The sequence below is a fragment of the Cydia splendana genome, chromosome Z, assembly GCF_910591565.1.
Source record: "Cydia splendana chromosome Z, ilCydSple1.2, whole genome shotgun sequence".
Classification (NCBI taxonomy): Eukaryota; Metazoa; Arthropoda; class Insecta; order Lepidoptera; family Tortricidae; genus Cydia; species Cydia splendana.
The window spans coordinates 8,100,415-8,123,732 of NC_085987.1; the positions used below are offsets into that span (position 1 = coordinate 8,100,415).

At 36.8% G+C, this 23,318-nt stretch overlaps 1 protein-coding gene across 1 annotated transcript in view; it reads right to left on the bottom strand.

Moving 5' to 3' along the window:
- LOC134804185 (ras GTPase-activating protein raskol) overlaps window positions 1–23,318 on the bottom strand; it is a 166,092-nt gene that overhangs the window by 132,560 nt on the left and 10,214 nt on the right. Inside the window, exon 3 of the mRNA XM_063777118.1 lies at window positions 2,212–2,333. Coding sequence (XP_063633188.1) covers window positions 2,212–2,333 — 122 coding nt within the window. The remainder of the gene's footprint in view (window positions 1–2,211; window positions 2,334–23,318) is intronic.

Genomic DNA, 23,318 nt, shown 5'->3' on the forward strand with positions numbered 1-23,318 from the left:
ACACGTTGAGAATATGAACTAATACAGAAAGATATTCTATGCCTTCACTCATCTACCGTTGTTATTAGTCGTAACAATCTATGACTAACGCATTACCGCTGTTAGCCAACTCTAAGTAGACACTTACATACATATAATAATATGACTAATATAATGGTTTTTCGGCATGATGTGGTCTGAAGATTGAGATATAGCTCTTACTCACAATAAGTACTCGTATTTACAGCATGAGTGAGAGAGACAAACACCAAGTAGTCATTCAGCGGAATGCGGAACGTTCATCAAACGCGCTTTTAAGTGTTGGGCAATAGTCCTATTTTTATACGTCATCACCATCGGGACACGTTGTTATACCGCTAAAATGGAATCACAAATCATTAAAGATCTAGGAGACTCTAAGAGACTAGACTAGCTAATAAAATTACAACTAATGACCGTTTGGATTACTTTTACGAAGGGTATTTTTATAAGTTTCATAAATAGACCTTTATTGTAAAAAAGAAAGATCTTACTAGACCTCGACTCAGTTATACGAAAGAGTGCATAGCACTTTAAATATGTACTTCCGAGTGTTTTGAGTTGTGTTTTTGAAACATTACTAATTTTGGAGCTTCAAATGGTTCGTGTAATATGTATATGTATAACACACGGCCGCTGCGTTGCCAGTTCTTTTCTTTTGAACTTGGCTTGAATACTCTTAGGTACCTATTACGTCTAGTCGTCTACGTACATACATTAGATTACGCAAAGTAATTTTCTACTTGTTACCAATCGAAAATATATTATTTATCATAACTCTATTAGTCGCAATCACTCAGAGCTCAGAGCTCGAGCTATTAACTAGGATACATCAACATTTCTAACACAGTGTTCAACTACTAACCAAAAGTGTTTGCGTGTATAAACTGTGCCACGAATGTTGTTTCAAAACTAGCTTTTACATATGTAGTTATACGAAATAACAAATTTACATTAAAAACCTATTTCACTTATACACTTACTAGTGACCGCCGCGCTCTATTGGTTATCGGATTTAGCAAACTGCGTCCGGTGTGCAAAAACTTCGATACATTTACCTATTGATCCGAACAAAATATTTATGAATGGCAACGCACAAAACAAAAGAAGTTACACAAGTGTCTGTAAGGTGTTGCGTTATATCCGCAGCGATTGTCTTTAATTAGGGATACCGTTTATAACTACACCGTTTAGAGGTTCAGTTCAGGGAATATCGATAAAATATAAACTCAACTGTGCTATAGAGGATATAACTCAAAACGTATGCAAAATGTACGTTTATACAATATAACCTAGCCTTAATTGAAAAATTATCCGTACCTAGTGTACACGTTTAGCAGAGCGTAAAATTTGCCTGTAATGACAAAGGATACCTACATACATCAGGGTTCCTTTTTATCTTTTTGGTACGGAACCATAAAATAAATCTTGGTAATTCGTCAGTAGGTATGTCTATGTCGTAATAATTATTAATGATATATAAAAAAATCTTTTCTCAAAAATGGACGGCAAAGTCGACTTTGCCGTTTAAAAAATAGGTTGTGAAGCGCGTAGTTTATGGTCAGTCAAAAATTAAAAAGTTAAAAACATTGCAGTCTCGATTTTGGGACTGCAATGTTGCATACAAATTCCATTATTTGTCGAGTTCCAAACTTTTTAAAAGTTGAAATGGCCATATCAAATGAAGGCACAGGCCCATTAAACAGCCAAACAGATGATTAGTACCGCGACTATTTAGCTGTCTCAAATAGGTTGGCGTATTTTCGGCAGAAAAATACACTTCTATATTTTTATTAAAAAAATAAAAAGGCGGCAAAGCTAATTTTTTCAATTGTTTCTACTTTTTTCTGTGAAAATATATACGTAAGAAAGTTGCTTTTGTAAAATATTTCTATGATATTTATATTTCTTGCACCATTTTTGAGAAAAGCACTATATATGACTCGGCTGGAAGGCTACTTGCTGGCTTCGGATTCAATTAAACGGACTCCCAAGGTCGTCCGTTTAAAACGAATCCTCAGCCTGCAAGCAGCTACTTCCGAGCCTCGACAATAATGTACTATTAAAAACACGAAGGCTGGTATTGTTGACCTACACAGTGTACTGGCCACTGGCGACGGCTGATCGATTTAATGAATTACGCGTCAATACGCAAATGTGACGAGAATAGTTCTAAAGATCTATGGTACTTACAGCAAGCTCCTCGCTAGTGTAGGCGGTGAGGACCCGTCTGTCCTGCTGGAGCACGCAGTAGAAGGGCTCCCATGACGGCGGTACACCCACAACGGCGCCGCTGCCTGCGCTCGGAGCAGTGTCTGAAACAAACGATATCGCCCTCAGTGACTGTCTCTTTTGCAGATATCTCAAATCCATGAAATATGACCCGAAATAAATCATATTTTTTTCATTTATTTACGTTTATTTATGTACGCTGCAACGCTGACGCCAGTGACGCCGCGCCTAACGCCATATATTGGTCAAAACAAATGGGCGGTATAGTGTTATATATTTGTCGACTTCTATAGTTCACCTTGCGTTTCTGAAAGTCCTCGAGTGGCATGCGGTTTACTTGAGTGCAGAAGGTTAATCTTAGCCCAGGTATCCTAGTTTTCGGCAGTTATTATTACGAATATAAACACTTTAATCAAGTTAGCAGTACAATTTGAGAGCAGAACCAATATTGCAGTAGCGCGGCAGCTCGGTAAACTTTTCCGGACGACTAGTTCGAATTCATAGTTGTTTCAAGTTGGAAAACCGGAATAATTTACTTCGAGCAAAAGTTCAAAATGAAACCTCATCAGCTACATAGAGATTCCTGAGATATCCTGTAATTGATTATTTAAATGTCGTTATTTCTTTTGATCTAGCCAACAGGCACACCGATGCACATATCGAAATGACTTTGTGTTGTGTATTGAGGACCAGTTCTAAATACGTAAGTTGGCTAACAGCAAAGTTAGAGCCAATTTACTATTTGTATTTCAATAAGGGCCTGTTAAGCAATTAATAAAGCACTATTATATCATATCACAATATTTATGCAGATAGTACCTATGTACAGATAGAACAGACATTAAATTTAAAATGAACCAAATTTCACAAGAACTACCTACTTCAAAAACGTAGAGCACTCTAGAGTGCTAAAATCCTCGTAATTTTTAGGGTCCCGTACCCAAAGGGTAAAACGGAACCCTATTACTAAGACTCCGCTGTCCGTCCGTCCGTCCGTCTGTCTGTCACCAGGCTGTATCTCACGAACCGTGATAGCTAGACAGTTGAAATTTTCACAGATGATGTATTTCTGTTGCCGCTATAACAACAAATACTAAAAACAGAATAAAATAAAGATTTAAGTGGGGCTCCCATACAACAAACGTGATTTTTGATCGAAGTTAAGCAACGTCGGGCGGGGTCAGTACTTGGATGGGTGACCGTGTTTTTTTTGCCTTTTTTTGCATTATGGTACGGAACCCTTCGTGCGCGAGTCCGACTCGCACTTGCCCGGTTTTTTTTACATTTATAACCGAGAACTTAACATATTTATTTAAAAGCTACAGTGTAGTCCTAGATCCGGACGATGTTTTAAAACATTTTCCATTTAATGACGATAATATTTTGAAAGCGGGGCTGGGGAAGGGAGTCGGTGTTTCGATTTTCAACTCAAACATTTATCGACTTGCACTATTTCACATCATCTATAATGGAATCCGAAAGGGTATGTTAACGTTATGTTATGTATAGGGTGGGTAAAAAATAACTGCATTCCCGTTGCCAGGGAGGTTTTGGGATTTAAATTGAGCAACTTTTATTATGGTCCCATACTAAAAGTTGCCCAGTATAATCCCAAAACCTCCCTGGCAACAGAAATGCACATGCAGGTATTTTTTGGCCACCGTGTGAGTATGTTAGAGAACCATCGACGTAAAATTCAACGAACAATATTTAGGAAGACAAAATAATAATAAAATGTCGAAGAAGTTACACGAAGTAGTATTAAAGCTATGGTGCATTTTACATATTTGCGAAACGTTGTAAACCGCATCATGTTATTTTAAAAATTGAGATACAATATAACCTGTTAATACAAAAGAAGAGTATATCTGTACATTAGCTACTGTTCAAATTAAGTACGTATGTAGAGTCAGACCAAGCTAAGTTGTCAGCAATTTTGATAGCCCAGACGGTGCAAGTGTTAAGTAAAAGTCATAATTAATTTCATAGAAGTTTGACGTTTAAAATAACACTTATGTACAAGTCCGTCTGGGCTATTAAAATCGCTGCCTACTTAGCTTGGTCTGACTCTATTTAGATTTTACAGTGTACATATAGTACTTCAATGTTATAACGCGTTGTTACAACAATAGTAAATAAATTTTGTTCAGACGTAAACTACGTAGCTTGAATCTAGAATAAAATAATAAGAATCCCTTTGTGATGCGAACCCGCTATGGAACATGAAACACAAATCAAAATCCTGAAAGACTCTTTGACAAATAAAGACTTGCTACCAGTGATATTGGATTTTTCGTGACAGTGTGGACGTGAATTTCAGTGTGAAACTCGATAGGTAGATGTGCAAGTGCTTCCAATCACATTGTAGAGGCAGTGGGAAACGGAAATGAAATACTCAAAATGATTTTCCATTTTATAGAAGTCTATGTTTATGAAAGCTTTTCCATATCGGAATTAAATTATGTTCGAAATGCTGCACACCTTTGCCGGTTGCAAAGTATTTTTGCACGAAACATAATTTAAGGTATTATTATTTCAATGAATATAATAACTGATGCAACTGCACAGTTTGCGTAGGTATTGTCTTTTAGTGCAGTTCTCTATTAAAACATAAAAAAATGAAAAAAATGGGCTTATTTGTTGTGTGAATTTATTTTGTCTATTTTCCTTCCTTTCAGAGATAAGTTGTTTTTATACTAATTATACTAATTTTTAGGGTTCCGTAGGTACCCAAAGGGTAAAAACGGGCCCCTATTACTGAGACTCCACTGTACCTAATAAACATAATATATAGACAGCATCAAATATGTAGATAGTAACGGCCAATGTGGCCAAATATATCGTGACACATCCTTAACAAAGGTGTGCTACGATATATTTGACCACATCGGTCGTCACTATCTATTTTATGCTCATTGTAAGTACAGTAAGTATCCTCAATAAGCCTTAGAAGTTGGGAAGCAGTCCAAACGACGATAGAAGTAAAGTGGAACAATTGTTCAGCCAATGAGCATTAATCTGTTAAACACTGGCGGGACGTGTAAAACAGTGACTCAATGCTACAGATCACCAACCTACTAGATAAAGTATAGAAGACAGCTCGCGTTCAGAACAGTCGCCATCAGATATATCGGAGCGGCCACAGTGCGGTGTTCACAAGTATCTGAAAGTATCCTCTATTGTTCAGCCGTTAAAGTGCATGTTTAGATATTTTTGACCTCCTTGGCCGATCCGATGGCGACTGTACCTACTGGCGCTTGGAGCTCAGAGGGTTTCAACCATTCCATCCATCCAAGTAAACAACAAGTATAAACAAAAGCAGATGTCTCCGTTTCGACTTCTACAAAAATTCTGCAGGTCACATTTCTCAATCGGTAAGCACTCGTGAAATTTTGTAAGCAGATTCGATATAAGTAGAACATTTTTGTCAATTCAGATTTTTTCAAAATGGCGAAGGAGGTCTAAAGCTAACCGAGTCACTAGTATAAAATAAAATGATGTTAGGTGTGGCTCAATGGTGCGGCTCGTGACATATTTTTTCACAAGCACCTACGTTATGACGAGTGCTGTACGGTTACCATCAGTTTGTCACTGACATAAACGCCGTCGAGAACGTAATTTACTTTCTATACATCCCGTTCGCACTAATATGCGAGTGCGAGCGAGATGTATAGAAAGTAAATTACGTTCTCGACGGCGTTTATGTCAGTGACAAACTGATGGTAACCGTACTGTTAGTCTTCCTAAACGTTACATTACATAATGAGGAGTCGACAGGATGTAGTCTATACCAACGCACAACTTGACTGTTTGTTAAGGGCCTTCGGCCCTAAAGCAAATTAAATTAACGCTCGATTGATATAAAGATAACGTTCACTTTAACCCTAATTTAAAGGTTATTGTCCAATGCAATCCAAGTAAGAAATTCGAAGCCATACCTGAAGCTTATTTAGAAACAGTTGTGTATGTATTCTACCACTGTACGTACCTAAATATTGAAAATGTAATCAAGAGAGTAATGTCAAATGAATACCATATCGAAATCAGGTGGCAATTATTTACTAACTTGTATAAAAAATGCGTGAGTGTATACAAAAAAGACCTATAAGAATAGAATACTCGTATTTAAATAGAACACACCTTGTTGTTATGTAATTGTGTAGATGTATTATCCGTTGGTGATCCTTAAATAAATAAAATAAAATAAACACTGCATAAATTGTTGGAGTATTTAAAAACCTGTTTGGCAGTTTTAACTCTTTTTAGGGTTCCGTACCCAAAGGGTAAAACGGGACCCTATTACTAAGACTCCGCTGTCCGTCCGTCCGTCCGTCCATCTGTCTGTCACCAGGCTGTATCTCACGAACCGTGATAGCTAGACAGTTGATTTTCACAGATGATGTATTTCTGTTGCCGCTATAACAACAAATACTAAAAATATTTAAGTGGGGCTCCCATACAACAAACGTGATTTTTAACCGAAGTTAAGCAACGTCGGGAGGGGTCAGTACTTGGATGGGTGACCGTTTTTTTTGCCGTTTTTTTGCATTATGGTACGGAACCCTTCGTGCGCGAGTCCGACTCGCACTTGCCCGGTTTCTTATAACTTGTCCAATACTTAATACCTACACAGCTTCGCATAAAAGCTACAGCATAATACGTTGTGTTGCTGTGATTTAAGATCTTATTCAATTAACATCTTCAGTTATCTTAAAACTGTAATAAACATCAATATACTCTAATCTAGATCTTACGTTTAAAATATTATGGTATATTTTTCTAACCGTCGTACATTTTACGTAGGACCGCGTGGGAGGCACCGGCTTAACGCCAGACCGGCCTGTAACACGACAATGAACTTAACTATTACGAATAAACAAGCGAACATCGCCAACCGGCGACATGTTGCGTTGCCGATTTATTTATAAACACACTACTAAACGTGGCCAAGATGCATGTATCGCAGTCATGTGTGCGATCGATAACCGATAAGTATTGGGGCGCAGAGCAGGCCCCAATTTCACCACAGCTACAATTGTCAGTGACATATGTCGAGCGACAATTGTCAAGCGACAGGTGACATATTACAATTTTATAAAATATTTTCTATAGAAATACTTACAAACATGACAGGCATTTTGCTACAATTGTATGTATTACAATTATGTTGTGAAACAAGAATTATTTTTTCTAGTCGACATATTTGTAGAATTGTCGGTGAATCTTGACAGGAAATGAGTTATATGTAGGAATTTCGTGACAATTGTAGTGTTTCTTGTGACAATTGTCATAAACTTAGCAAGAGAAATATCTGTTTTTTTTTTTCGATATAATAAAGTTTTTTTTAATAATACAATGATGGTGGCAAACAGGAATATGGCCCGCCCGATGGTAAGTGGTAACCGTAGCCCATGGATGCCTGTGACGTCAGCAACAGTGATGTTTTACAATTGTCGCACCTGTCACCGTGGTGAAATTGGGGCTAGGCGGGCAGTGCAAGAAAACCAAAAGGTATGGTATAATCTTACATAGTGCCATCCACGCGCGTCTTATTGCTTTCCTTACTTATATGAACATTAAGATTGAGCCACCTTTCAATTTTAAACAGCTATGCTTTGCTGTAGCGCAGTCGCCATCAGATATATCGGAGCGGCAGAGGTGCTCAAAAATATCTGAACATGCACTCTAACGCATTGACAATAGCGATGTGTTCAGACATTTGTGAGCACCTCGACCGCTCCGATATATCTGATGGCGACTGTACATCAAAAAAAATCAAGTTAACTGGAATAGGAAATAATAAATAAAGTACGTAAAATAAAGTATCAACTAGTTTGTACGCTAAGCTAGCTAAGCTAATAGTTTTGCTGACTGAACACATAGAAAAGGCGGAGAGGAGAAAGAAGTCAGCTCGTCCGAATCAGTGCGGTACCGCACCGACTGGACCCAACCATTTGCTGCGTCCTGCAACACCGACGACGCTGCTGTATGTGTCCCGATTACACTACCTTACGAAGGTCGAGGAGATCGTAAAGTATGTACGAGTCAAGTCCGGATTCATCCTGAGGGTCGTGAAGTTGGAATTTCGACACAGTGTGAATTTTAATTCTTTTGTGCTGAGCGTTCCGACTGAACATCTAGCGACCTTCACCAAGGAGGAGTTTTGGCCGAAGGGTGTCAAGTTCCGGCGGTTCCGCGGCCGGCTCCCTAACACTGCGGGGTTGCGAACTGCATCGCAGCCATAATTGTGTGTTTTTAGTTTTAAGATATATTTTGTAATAATATGTATGCTAGTTTTAAGGTATTTATTTATGGGCCAATAGTTGCCTGAAAATAAATATTTTCATTTCATTTTCATTTCATTATAGCAGTTAGGGTATAGTAGATTGTTAACCAAGGGTTGAAAGGCACCCATTTCTGTCGAGGTAGTTTGGCGCTCGAACGCAGTGAGAGCGTCAATAGTCCGAGACGGAAATGGTGCCTTTCACCCGAGTTAAACACTCTACTTTTCATATCGAATGCGAGGAAACCAAACAAGACAAGGGTATTTCGCAAAATCAGTAATTGAAGTACCTAATAAACCTACGGCCATGACTTTTTTCCTTAGGACTTACTTGCAATCGGAAACTTTACATGTGTGAAGATTTAATAACCCCTAGCGAAAATCATTTAGATTGCAATATTTACGAAAACACACATTTTTTTAACAAACTGCAGTAATTTTAAAATTATTTGTTCATTATAGCTGATTATAGTATGAAAATCAGCGGGATTGCTTCTTACTTTTTAATTTTATACTTTTTCGTTCTAAAAGCCACAACAGACTACCGGACCGCACCGCGACCTTGGTGCGCCGCACCACCTAATAACATAATAAAAGTATTTTAAATATTAAATAACAATTTAATTAATAATATAAGAAATTTTTAGTTGTATTTTATTTTATTTTCATGAATATAGTGCTAAATAACATTAAAAACCAATTTAATATCGTACAAACGTTTAACTGTGGCTGTACAAGATTCTGCCTTTGCTCACCGTGAGTGAGTGTAAAGCCCCCTCCAGACTATGCGCGTGAATCGCGGGCGAAGCCGCGAACGCGAGTGTGGAGTCGATTTCGCAGGTCTGCGTTCAGGACTCCACACTCGCGTTCGCGGCTTTGCGCCGCGATTCGCGCACGAGTGTGGAGGAGGCTTAAGGTTTAAAAAAAAATTTTTGGTGTATTCCTTTTGGTTCCCGCCTTATGAAATCGAGTAAATAGAATTCAACGAAAGAAATCAAGAATCTTTTGTTTTTAACAATTTACTTACATCATTTTTTATAAAAAAAGGATCAACGTGGGATTAGTAAAATTAAACAATGACCAATTGTTCCAGGCGAGGAAATAAAGACACTATCTTTCTATTTTGTTTCCACCCAGTTGTTCGTGGGACGGGGACGCAGAAGACTACACCACTTTTCTGCGCTAGAGCATAAACGTATCACTTTCTGCGCACCTTTTAGAACAACAACGACCCACTTTCAGAGCATGAGATATGAAACATACAATACAATTTACATATTTTTTATTAATACTATGTCAAACACCTCTACTTTTGTAAAAAAAATATACTCTGAATTCTTCTCTGCTTCGCCAATTTTTGACTCTAACAGAATACCGTGAATACTAGTTTTAACTGAAAGTTATTTCGAATAATTAGTGTTAACTAGTTTTGACTGAAAAATCCCAGTTCAAACTTGTTTTCACCAAGGCGTTTCGGAAAACTAATTTTAACTATACTTCGTTTTTTAGGGTTCCGTACCCAAAGGGTAAAACGGGACCCTATTACTAAGACTTCGCTGTCCGTCCGTCCGTCCGTCCGTCCGTCCGTCCGTCCATCCGTCCGTCCGTCTGTCGGTCACCAGGCTGTATCTCACGAACCGTGATAGCTAGACAGTTGAAATTTTCACAGATGATGTATTTCTGTTGCCGCTATAACAACAAATACTAAATCAGAATAAATTAAAGATTTAAATGGGGCTCCTATACAACAAACGTGATTTTTGACCAAAGTTAAGCAACGTCGGGAGTGGTCAGTACTTGACCCATCCAAGCCCTTGACCGTTTTTTTTTGCTTTTTTTTTCGTTTTTTTTGCATTATGGTACGGAACCCTTCGTGCGCGAGTCCGACTCGCACTTGCCCGGTTTTTTTAGCATTAGAAAAGCTTCAACAAGGAAAACGCGTATTTTACTTAAAACGGGTGTTTACTTAAATAAAGCATGCAAGCACCTTGAAGCATTAACAGCTTGATGCTGCATTTACACTTTATTCGCATTGCCGAGTTAACAATGAAGTATTATGATTTGAGATAAAAATTAAGCTCAGCATTAAAAAAATCACCCTTGAATTAAACTTTACCTTGAAGTAATATTATGTGAACCTGTATTTTTACTCACGACGTATTGCACATTGTTTTTGTGTTTGATTGTACGCTCCATACTTCTGGTACTTCATGCTTCCATTAATCTCAAAAATGGCCGTTTCGTCATACATCAGCGGTGTCTTTCCATATATCGGGACCATGGGGTCCTGGACATTTGGGGGGCGTGCGGCCCCACGTAAAGTTTGATGTCATGTAGAACACGGCGTCAGCGATTATTCTTAATTATTAAGGTACCTTCTTATCATTTTAAAGTTAGGGTCGGTTGCACCAAAGTGTTGGTATCGTTAAAGAGTTCGCTAAATTTTTATGTATGGAAAATTTCATAGTACGGTGCCGGGGCGCGCGGGCTGATGTTGATCAGTCTGTCAAATGTGGTTGGTGCAACTGGCCCTTAATCTATGGTATCTTTTATGGCAGAAATTTGAATGTCAAGTATTTTTCTGACTCGTAACGTGTTTTACCGGGCCATGTGTATTGGAAAAATTCTATTAAGAAAGCTACGCTTTTCTTAACTTACTCAATATGTATTTATGTTATGGTAATTCTTTGGCCTGAATACTTAAATTAAATTATACATCAAACCTTTAAACATCACGTAAGAGACCATTGGTCGAAGGTTATCTCAAGTGTATAAGTAGTGTGTGATTGGGTTCAGAGTTTCTGAAATAAGCATGTTAAGAATTGTTTTCTGAATGTCAATCAACCCTATTTAAGGTGGTTCGACTAGGTTACTCAAAGCTTAACCCTCGCTAGATGGCGCCACTTTCGCAAAATTTCAGGTTTTATTTTTTTGTGGAATGGTCTTGGTATTTGTATACTTAAAAGTATGAATAGCGCAGTCTTTAAGGAATAAGAAATATTGAACTATTGAAATAAACATTGAATACGTCATTGTGCAAAAACCACCCTTTAAAGTCGACGGAGTGTTGCTGTCACGCTTTTTCCTACTATTACTCACACATGCAAACAGTGTTTTCGTGATCCTTTTAGTAGACAATTTCACACAACGTAAGTATGCAGCAATAGCGTTGCGGTATGTTCGTGGAAATACGTGCAAGAGGATTGGGGTTCAAGACTGGTGCGATTTTTGTCCTTTTTGTGTTATCTTACCTTTAAACGAGCAATTATTATATATATATATATTTATTTATATATTTGGGTGATATCGGAAACGGCTCTAAGGATTTCGATGATATTTGCTATAAGGGGTTTGATCTCTTAGCTAGGTCGGATCTGTGAGAAAACGCGCATTTTTGAGTTTTTACATGTTTTCTGAGCTTTGGTCGGTCTCCCAGATATTCAATCTCTTCTTCCTCGCGTGGGGTCCGCTTGGCAACTAATCCCAGAATTGGCGTGGGCACTAGTTTTTACGAAAGCGACTGCCCTGACCTTCCAATCCAGAGAGTAAACTAGGCCTTATTGGGATTAGGGGTCATCCATTAATTACATCACACGTTTAGGGGGAGGGAGGGGGTCAAGAAAATGTGACATGTTGTGACAAGGGGGAGGGGGAGTCATAAACTTTGTGACGTCACTTTAACTTCATCAGTAACCGAAAATGTATTTAAACTATTTTATACTCTAATTATCATTTAAATAACAAGGTTTTGAAACATTAATCGTTTTTATTCGTTTAATTTTATTTCTTAATCAGTTTTGGTTTATAAAATTATTTACTAATATTTCTTTTATCAAAAATATTTGCCGATTTCGTTGAAGAAATGTGACGTCACACCAGGGGGGAGAGGTTTGCCAAATGTGACCAAGTGTGATAAGGAGGGGGGGGAGGGGTAAAAAAACCTAGAAATTCGTGTGACGTAATTAATGGATGACCCCTTAGTCCGGTTTCCTCACATTGTTTTCTTTCACCGAAAAGCGACTGGTAAATTAGGTATCAAATGATATTTCGTACAAAAGTTCCGAAAAATCATTGGTGCGAGCCGGGGTTAGAACCCACGACCTCCACATTGCAAGTCGCACGCTCTTTCCGCTAGGCCACCAGCGTGCGATTTTCGTTTGCCAAAATAAAGATTCAAAATACAATGGATTTCGGCCCCTTTTTATAGACCTCGAAACCGCTTGAGGTTAAAACGGTCCAAAAAATTAAGTAGATGTTTGAAATTTTTACTTAATTGTGCGATTTGCCTATTCTCTATCCATCAATTGTGTTATGAAATTCTACATCAGTCTACGTCGCTATTTTGTTGTTAAAAAACCGCAGTGTCACGGTTCTGTGTCCGTGGAAACGCGGTGGAAACGCAAAGGTCAGTTGTCCACCGCCTGCAAAGGGCGTCGCCCCACTCGCTATGCCAGTAATTATACAGCATAACCAGCCGCAGCACATACATAAGCTCTAATTATATTACAACACCGTATGGATATACACATGCATATGGATGGAGATGTCCACACATCTACTTATGAACCGTGAGAATGTTATATAAGTTTGTGTTTGTTTTATCAGGCCACTATAATAGCCGTAATACCGTAATATTATGACCACAACATGATCAGTACCTACCTTCACCTACAGTCGATATTTTAATTCACTTGAGTTGAGTAGGCTGACCCTTGATATGATTTGACGCATAAATAAGAAGAATAATATATATTTATTTATTTATTAAGTTACCTTATTTTCACTAGTCGTGCATTACACATTTATATTTTAACAAAATAATTGCACTGACTGCAGTCATTTTTTTTCCAGTTATTTAACTAAAACTACGACCGTATCTACTCGTAAATTAAATATATGCATAATTAATAGTAAATACGAAATATTAAAAACAAATAAGTACCTACGTCACATTTAACAACCAAAGTGACTATCTATGTTCTATTATGTCGAAACAGAGTGTATACCTTAAAATAAACGATTCTGTAAAATGTCTCATAAAAAGCAAGAATAAATTGAACAATTATACTTGAACACACTGAATTATGTACTTTAATTTGATCTGTAGGTATTTAAATGCCAGTTCTTAACATATTGAAATTATTTGTACAGATAATAAAGTAACTACGAGTATGTAGCCATTTCGTTAAGTTCAATGCACTTTCTGTTGCTGGAACAATAATTAAGCTCGATGTATTCAGGGATTCCATTAGTAATGTCCGTGGTGTCAATTAAAGTGTACGTAGGCGTAGTACTTTTGATATTATTTTTGTTTCTTAAAACCGTGAATTGAACATCAAATTAATTTATCAAGAAATACGCAGTATAATACAATAAGTTCAATAAGTAAATACATAAAATAAATAATAGATGTTTTCTCAAACATATTCCGAAATGTATGCGTTAATGTCACGATATGAAGACATGAAGTTGCTCATTTATAGCTCCTTACATTACTTCTTGACCTAGGCCAAGAAGTAATTTAGGGAGTTAGTATGAAACGTACATTATTGTCCGCTGCTCTAACTTTTTAAATTTGCTCACTAAGATTAGACTGATAACAAAGGAAATATTACATACAGCCAACGACCACTCTCTGTGTAAGCTGAGTATTATATTCTTAGCTGTAAGCATACTTGCGACATTAAAAAAAGAACAATATATATGGTACTATATTTTAAAAATAAGCGGTTTTTAAACATGGTCCTCGAATAGGTTTTTCAAATGTCAAGTTAAAAAAATAAAAAAGGCAGCCATTTAAACATTTTTATTTTAGGTTGTATTGTAGGAACAATTGCTTCATAAGTCAGAAACGCGCATGTGACACCCATAATATAGGAACATCCATAGACTACGAAAACCGCTTAGCATTACTTGATTACTTAGTAGTTATTTTAACTATAATATATTCTTACATTGTTTGAGAAAAGCACTATACAATCCTTGGCCGGAACAGGGATTGCAAGACTCGCTTTATCGCAATCTCGTCCTGCAATTCCTTACTTCACGGCCTCTGCAGTAATGTACTATATTTTGATGAACCGTTTTATACTTTATACTGTGCGACATTTGTCTAAGGTATCCCATTTCGCCCGGACTCTCCTGAGGTATTCAATACCCGAGATTGCATAACTGTAAGCTCCATTGATATTCTTCACAGATGTCAGAATTTTATTAAAGTGAATATCTACTTAGCCCAACTGTAAGCTCAATATGTTGTGATGTGATGACTCCACTAGTGTAACATGTAACCCTGAAAATGGTACATTTGCAATGAATAAATACGTGTAAACTTAACTGTGTCGACGTACATACGTCATTATAAGTATTTATTTCCAGATTTCCACTTAATTGTTCGAAACTTACCTAGAAAAACCCCCTTTAAGGAATCCGTTTTTAGACTTGAATGCATAACCTGCGTTGTCTGCATTATCACCAATGTTTTATTTGAGGCAGTGGTCGTGGTCGTGTCCTATTTATTACTACAAGTGTAGTTCCGTTATCATCTTTACTACACCGACTTTACGTACCAATAGCTATGGAAACTCGTATAGGCTGTGAAGGTTGCTGACACTCTATTGAAAGGAGGCCGATCTTTACGATAGGTCAACCTACTACGGAACAGTTCTGGGGATGTTACAACTTTTCGTTTAATATCTACCGACTTGACAGTTACAAAATATCTATCAAAAAAGTGCAATTAAAACGATAAGTCACTCTTCACCGGTTTGTCCGAATATTGCATGAATATTTTATCTTTTCCTTTTGCAAATATGGCGAATAGAATAGGCGGTCAATATTTAACTGACGAGATGCGTAATGACATTGCGTAACAAGATTCTGTAACATTATCCAAGTGCCGTACCTACGCATAGAAGCAGTTCCCTATTATCCGTTGTGTAACGAAACAATCACGTCGTGTCATACGCATTGTCGAGAAAACATTTTACTAATTTAACTATTGAAACTGATGAACTCAGGAAACGTTCGACCATGGCTTGTGACTCGCATCACATGAATTTGATTGTCTTCGGTAAGAGAAAAGGTGAACCAATATTTAAATGCACGTCCCTCCGCCAATGTTTATATGCTCACATCTATATGTGTCGATTCGTGATAGAGGGTTTATCATGGGTTTATACTGAAATTTCCGCTTGTGGATCCAGATCTGACTGATCAAAAAGAACAAATTAGAGTTGGACTAGGTACTAACCCTATTCCAAGTTCATTTTAAAATATTTTACATCATACTATAAAATTTGAGTATAAGTATTTCAATAAAATGTGCATCTATAAGCATTGTACATATTTTTAAGGGTATATGTACCGTTTCATTAGTTTGGTCAGGATTCTGTTGCGCTCAGTGTTGCAGTTTATAAACTTATTTATTATTAAACGCACATTGTGAACAACATAAATAGCATCACGACATATAGGTACAGCAACCAAAATATTTAAAGTGATGTTGTTTGCCGCTAATTAAAATAATATACGTGATCAATCATACATAAAGGCGATTATAAAATAAAGCCAGCTAGCTTTAAAAGCAGTACACACAGTCAAGCTGTATTGTAAATTATAAGTCCTTCAATGTTTACCATTCATACACGTGCTTGCATAGAACGAACAAAGGGGAATAAAGGTCACTTCCTCTGCTAGAGCGCGCCCATTCAATGTCTTATGAAAAGAAATCAATTAATAAATAAGTCGTGAATGCACTATTCACTGTGTGACACCCGATCGACGTGACTCGAGCCGAGAAACCCTTTAGGCTGACACAGTTTTCAACGGTACTTACAGCCTACATATGACTACCTGACTACGCTCAACTTAGAGAGCAACGTACATATCATCATCATCATTTGTTTTTAATATTATTCTACTCCATTAACCACCAAACAGAATAATAAATTAAAATCAGAATCGGGCTTAGTAATGGGAGTGGCGCTGGCAGGTTTTACATATACATATCTTTAAAAAAATATAATAGTAGTTTATGTGACTGCTACATAATGAGAGGCATTAAAATACGAGTGTGGGTTTAAGAAACGAACGTTAGTGAGTTTCTTAATAGGATCACACGAGTGTTTTAATGCCTAATTATGTACAGTTACATACACTACTTTATCTAAACACATACTTAAAACTAACTAAAAGATAAACTGTACGTCAAATGGCGGTGAATGAAAACTTTTTTCACGCATGTCACACATCCGTAGTTTTTTAAATTCCTAGACAAAAGAATGAAGTCCCTATTCTCATGTCACTCGAGATCAAATATCGTGCGGTTTATATTTAAAAAACATACTAAATTGACGTTTCGTATCGATAACTTTTTTAATATCTATGGATACTAGAATAGAGACCTACTTGAGTTTTGACTGCTGTTCCAAATTTAAACTCATAACCTACAAAAATCTATAACGTTATGTACATTAAAGTACAAATTTTCCTACTACCACAGATAAGAAAATTCTCATAGTAAAATTGGTTGTAATAAAGCTTGTCATTTCCTACGGTTTCTGAACGCATTATAGAGCACTAATGACATGAGTGTAGATAAACTGATATTTTATTCCCACACTGATCGAAGCCACGCAACGATGCAAATAATTCCGGCGAACAGTAATACGTAGTAATTTCCAGACCTCTTGGTCTTAACTAAACCATAATGAATCAGAAATTATGCTGTAAAGTGAAACAGTAACATAAGAATTATTACGCTCCCGCCGCGTTATTACTCTCTAGATATATTGTAATCACAAGCCAAGTCAATTAAAAGCGGTTGACATTTTTAAACTGCATGCGTTCACGCGATCCAGAGTGCGGCCGTGACTTTTAGTTATTTAATCCCATTTACATACGCACACACGCCGTCACACTTTATATCACATTTTCTTCCTTTATCGAGAATACGTTTCTATTTATTAGATATTGAAACAATTTGTGCCATTACAGGAAGAACTTGAATTTTATAAACCTGGAACACGTGTTCTCCTATCATACGAATTGTAATTGTAAATACTTAGATTATAATAAATATGTAGTTGAATCATGAATTACGTTTTAGATTATGTAGTAGGTTTAGAATATGTGATTTTTTTTTATAACTTAAGCTTTTTTTGATGGGTTAATCGTGTTATGGTGAACAAACGCTATAACACGTGAAATTGCCTGAACACTTGATTAAACTCGATCATAATCAGGAGGTGACGTCAGTGTAGTCGGGTTGCGGGAGATGCAAACCCGTTTGGCAATGTTCGTTACAAACGAGGCCAATAAGCCTCTTTAAGGGGCAAACTCCAAGACATACGGCCCGATTCTAACTGTAAGATACGTCAATTAATAGATCTAGAAACGATATGGATTAGATATCTCAGTGTCAAATGTGACATTTCTTCAAACAAATACGTCACTTTTGACACTGACACATCTAATCCATCTCGTTTCTAGATCTATTATTTGACGTATCGTAAAGTTCGAATCCGGCAGATATATGAATTTCAGATAAGGCATTAATTCAATTTGTATGAAATGTCTCACTTACCGAAGAAAAAGTATCAGTGGAAATACAAATGTATCCGGTGCCGGAGATCGTAGATCAGACTTTCTACAATATACAATAGGTAAGGTATTTGTATTGTATACTTTATATACCCATATTCGTATATTATAGACTTTGTCGTATATGTAGGTATTTGATTACATATTTAAAGAAAAAACATCAAGAATGAATTAGAAATAGGTACTCATTACTCGGCAATTAAGCTCCTGAGGTACGAATCTACAAAGCTTTCGGAATTTGTGCTAGTGGTGCAGCGGCTACAGGTGCGGCGGAGATTGGTAAACGGCGTAAACGCTGAGGCTTCTGATGCAGTGTCCCCGTTCATAGAAAATAACAAGTGTCCGACAGAAGTTTAGCTTTCGTTTTCGGCAGGTATTGGACTTTTGACATAAAAACCATTTAAGATTCGGTTTTGACCAAAACTGCCGAACCTTTCGGCGGCGCCGAAATTGTATTTTCGGTGGTGTCCAGTTTCGATTTCGGTTTAGTAGAGCAATACCGAACCTTCGGTTTCAGCAAAATATTCGGTTTCGGTGGTCAACTAAAAATAACCAATCAAGTGCAAGTCAGACTTCTACCTCATCAACCTATTATCATCACACGTTTTTTTCTGCACTCACATGATTTAGTTATTTTTATAATTCGTTGTTATACTTGTTATTGTATATTTTGTTTTTTAGCCAGGTTGATGATTATGTATATATTATTTTTAATAATTAAGTACTGGAATACAAGCTAAAAATGAAAACTTTCTTCATAAAATGAAGGATAGCTAGAGATCTCGTTGGCATCCTTGTTATGATTATTTTGTTTAAGTAGGGCTAACAGATTTTATTTTTCCTCTTTATACAGATTGTATGTACATATTTACTTTATTCATTGATTGTTTTGCGCAACGTTTACCTAATGAATATTGAAAGCTTAATAAACTTTTAATTTACGATATCATGATGATCGATCCGTATCAATAACGATTTGCATCTAATTAAAAAAGGTCAAGATGATTACAGACTTTTAACGTGTTAATCAATAAGCAAAGAGCCGAATAATGCAGTGGCCCATAAGCAAAGGTTAATTTACACTAGAGGTCTCAATAAAACCTGTCATTGTGCAACCTCTACCATTTACCAAAATATCAGTTGCTTAATGAAATCTGAACATAATAAGTTAAAGGGGCCCACTGATTAACAGTCCGCCGGACGGTATCGGCCTGTCAGTTGTTCGGAACTGTCAAAATTTTGTTCTAACTGACAGGCCGATACCGTCAGGCGGACTGTGAATCAGTGGGCCCTAGGGCTTCCAAATACCGGACTTCTCACAATACCGGTATTAATACCGAAACTGTCTTCATCAATACCGGGATCCCGGTATTGAATATGAAGCGCTTAAAAAATTATAGATTTATTAAAAAAGGGAATTAAAAAGGGTTACTGTAACACCAGGCCCCAATTTCACCACGGTGACAGGTGCGACAATTGTAAAACATCACTGTTGCTTTTCACAGGCATCCATGGGCTACGGTTACCGCTTACCATCGGGCGGGCCGTATTCCTGTTTGTCACCATCATTGTATTATTAAAAAAAACTTTATTATATCGGAAAAAAACTGATATTTCTCTTGCTAAAGTTTATGACAATTGTCACAAGAAATACGACAATTGTCACGAAATTCCGACATATAACTCATTTCCTGTCAATATTCACCGACAATTCTACAAATATGTCGACTAGAAAAAATAATTCTTGTTTCACAACATAATTGTAATACATACAATTGTAGCAATGCCTGTCATGTTTGTAAGTATTTCTATAGAAAATATTTTATAAAATTGTAATATGTCACCTGTCGCTTCACAATTGTCACTCGACATATGTCACTGACAATTGTAGCCGTGGTGAAATTGGGGCAAAGAGTAGTATAATATATGATTGGGGCCAGATATGCCCTAAAAGCTTTTAGAACAATAAACAATCAATGTCGCCATATGCATTAATTATATTTCACACTCGAGGTTGGCAATAATTTTATCCAACTTGTTGACTTCACCAGTCACATTTTTAGTCCAACAACCCACCAGCCAACTATTTTTCTAATTTCCGCCTAAATTAGTTCGCCATACTACAGTTCCTTATTCCTTGCTCTTTTCTTTAATATTTTTGATAAAATTTTAAGAACTAACTATATTAATCTCACTGTCAGGACTCATCTACCACCAACCACCAAATATTTATCTGACGTTCAGGCAACGATCTTATTTCAATAATAAAATATGGGCTAGATGCAACTTAGATGCGTCTGACGTGTAGTAAGCTTCTTAATACAGCTGAATAAGACCATTCTAATGGATATAAATGGTTTATACTGCAAATTTTCCTTGTTTTTGAAAATACCGGGATCCCGGTATTGCATTTAAGAATACCGGTATTGAAAAATACGTTTAAAATGACGGGATCCCGGTATTTCGGGATGCCGGGATCCCGGTATTTCGGGATGCCGGGATCCCGGTATTGGAAGCCCTAGTGGGCCCCTTAATAACCGTTCGCTATTAATATCCGATTATAACTTTTATAACACATTTACTGCCCCCGACGCACATGTGTGTCCACCGTCATACAAGTTTGTTCCTAGGCCAAGCCCCCTGGCAGTGAATGCGTTGAAGCTTCACCACAAAATTAACGAAATCCTTGGCAAAACAAGACTGAAAATGTTTAAGATCGAAATGCGCCAAATAAAATAAGTAGCTCGGTATGAGACTGATATAAAAACTTACTCTCATTGATTAGAATTTGAATCATACGAAGCGTGTCGTGTAATATTAAAGACGATGATTTGGCATTTAAAGCTGTGAGAAACTGCGATAAATCATTATTCATTAAAGTAAATTAACCTCTACCTCTTTACATATTTAAGTTCTAAAAAGTTGCTCGGTCAAGTTTGGGGTTTTATATTCATATCATATACAGGGTGATTCATGAGACGTGAGCAATCCTGCACACTCAGTAACTGATAATTGATCGATCACCGTCGTTTTTAGGTGAAACAACCACACTTTTTCCTATTTTTTTACTTTTTGGTGAGGGCAAATTTAATTCTCTACAATCTTGGTCACCCTACAAGACCTAATTAATAAACATAAAACCTCTTTAACCGTAATGACAGCAGTTTGATTACGAAGAAAATAAACTGTCAAACTAGATGAGATACGAGTTTTCAAAAGTAACCAGACCATGATGACAGTGATGACATTCAATTTGACACAGAATATCGGTAGTTTAGTATTCTAATTTTAGGGTGACCATGCATGTCGTAAATAAATTATTAACTTTTTTTTTTCAACACGACTAGAAAATTAACGTTAACCTCACTAATACTGATACGAAACAGGTGCTTATAATTTACGAAATGCGCAGTGTTAGTCCTGCTCACGTCTCCTGAATCACCCTGTATATATGTATACTTCACGTACTGCTTATCATTAGTGTTACGGCCTATTCGAACAAGTACAATAACAAAAATATCTACAAATTATACACCCATTAAAAAAGAAGCATCTACTTAGTAAAAAAACACCAAGGGTTACCAATTTATAATGTTAAAATTGGTAATTAAAAATGGAGTGACATTCCGTGATGAACGCATTTTCTAAAGTATAATTAGGATGTAGTTTTAGGTTCCATTATCCATATAAGCACGAAATGAAGTGAAATTAAAAAGTGTAGGAAATTGGTTCAGGTCAAAATGTTCTCTTCTAACCTTGCAAATAACTTCGGCATCATGTGTCTTCTAATAACAATATACCAGGTGTGGCCTGTAGCACGAGCAAATAATTAAAACATAGATTGTACTCCTCAAACGGTGACACTTTTGTTCAACAACTTTTAAAAATTATGAAGTATTTAGACTCTCTATTTTTCATACAAAATAAATATTATCCTCAAGTCAATGGACGCCATCGCCACGCCATATCATTGTGATTGACGTTGCTTGTCACGCCTTAAACATAACAAAATTCGCAATACATTGCGTCTTAGAATAAACTTTAAAGTGTATTAAAAATCAAACCACAAGCTATTTTTAAAAGTCGCTGAACAAATGTTGGTCAGTATGAGGAGTACAGCCTACAGTTTAATTTTTTGCTCATATTACAGGCCACACCCGGTAGATACAACATTAAACGATTCTCAACTTTCTAGCTGTCAAGATAGAAAATCCTCTAATAATATGTTCTACGCATATAGTATCTACTGCTCAAATCTCAAACTGGCAAGGAATCCGTCTCCGCCCATTTAATATTACGAAATCACGATTGTAACATCAAAAACTAATCAACCTGCTAGCCTAATATTGCTTCTCGGGTTACCGCGGCATTCCGTAACCAAAAAAGGTTTAACTACATATTGTGTACGTTCAAGTTTTACTTGAGCATTAGCTTAGTAACTGTATGTTTGTACATACAATATCTACAACAGCATGCTGAACAACGTTCTACCCACGTCGGTCAGGTCCCGACTCTTTTGTCAAGTCCAATATTAATACCATGAAACCTTCGGAAAAGGAGAAAGATTAGTGAAGTCCTTTCTGATTTATGTACGAGTAATATTTGAAATAAATAAAATTATTTTAGACAACGCCATTTCGCCAGCCTTTCACTAAGGTTGAAGGATTCAACCATTGGAGGGGAGACAACATTAGTATATGTAGTTTACCTTATTGGTTCACATAACGTAATTACATAAATACTTGCCCTTACTCGAAACCAAGACCATCACCTACCGACCAAGCTTACAAGCTAGCCGAACGTTAAAATAGAGTTCAATAGAAGAATAGGAATATGTGTATATTCGTATAAATGCTGTCATTCCGCGAATACGAATATTTTTATGTTAAAGGTAAAGTAATTCTCGTGGTACTTACTTCTTAATAATATCTTAACATGTCCTAACATGTCCTAATGGAATATTTTTTCCATCGAACCGAAGAGGGCTATGCTATTGTATATAATACCTATAATATAATTATTACTAGCGCCCCGCCCCGGCTTCGCACGGGTAGTAAAAAACCTTAACAAATCATGCTCGTAAACCTTCCTGAGGAATTACCTACTCTATTTTTAGGTGAAAACCACATAAAAATCCGTTCAGTAGTTTTTGAGTTTATCGCGAACATACAGACATACAGAA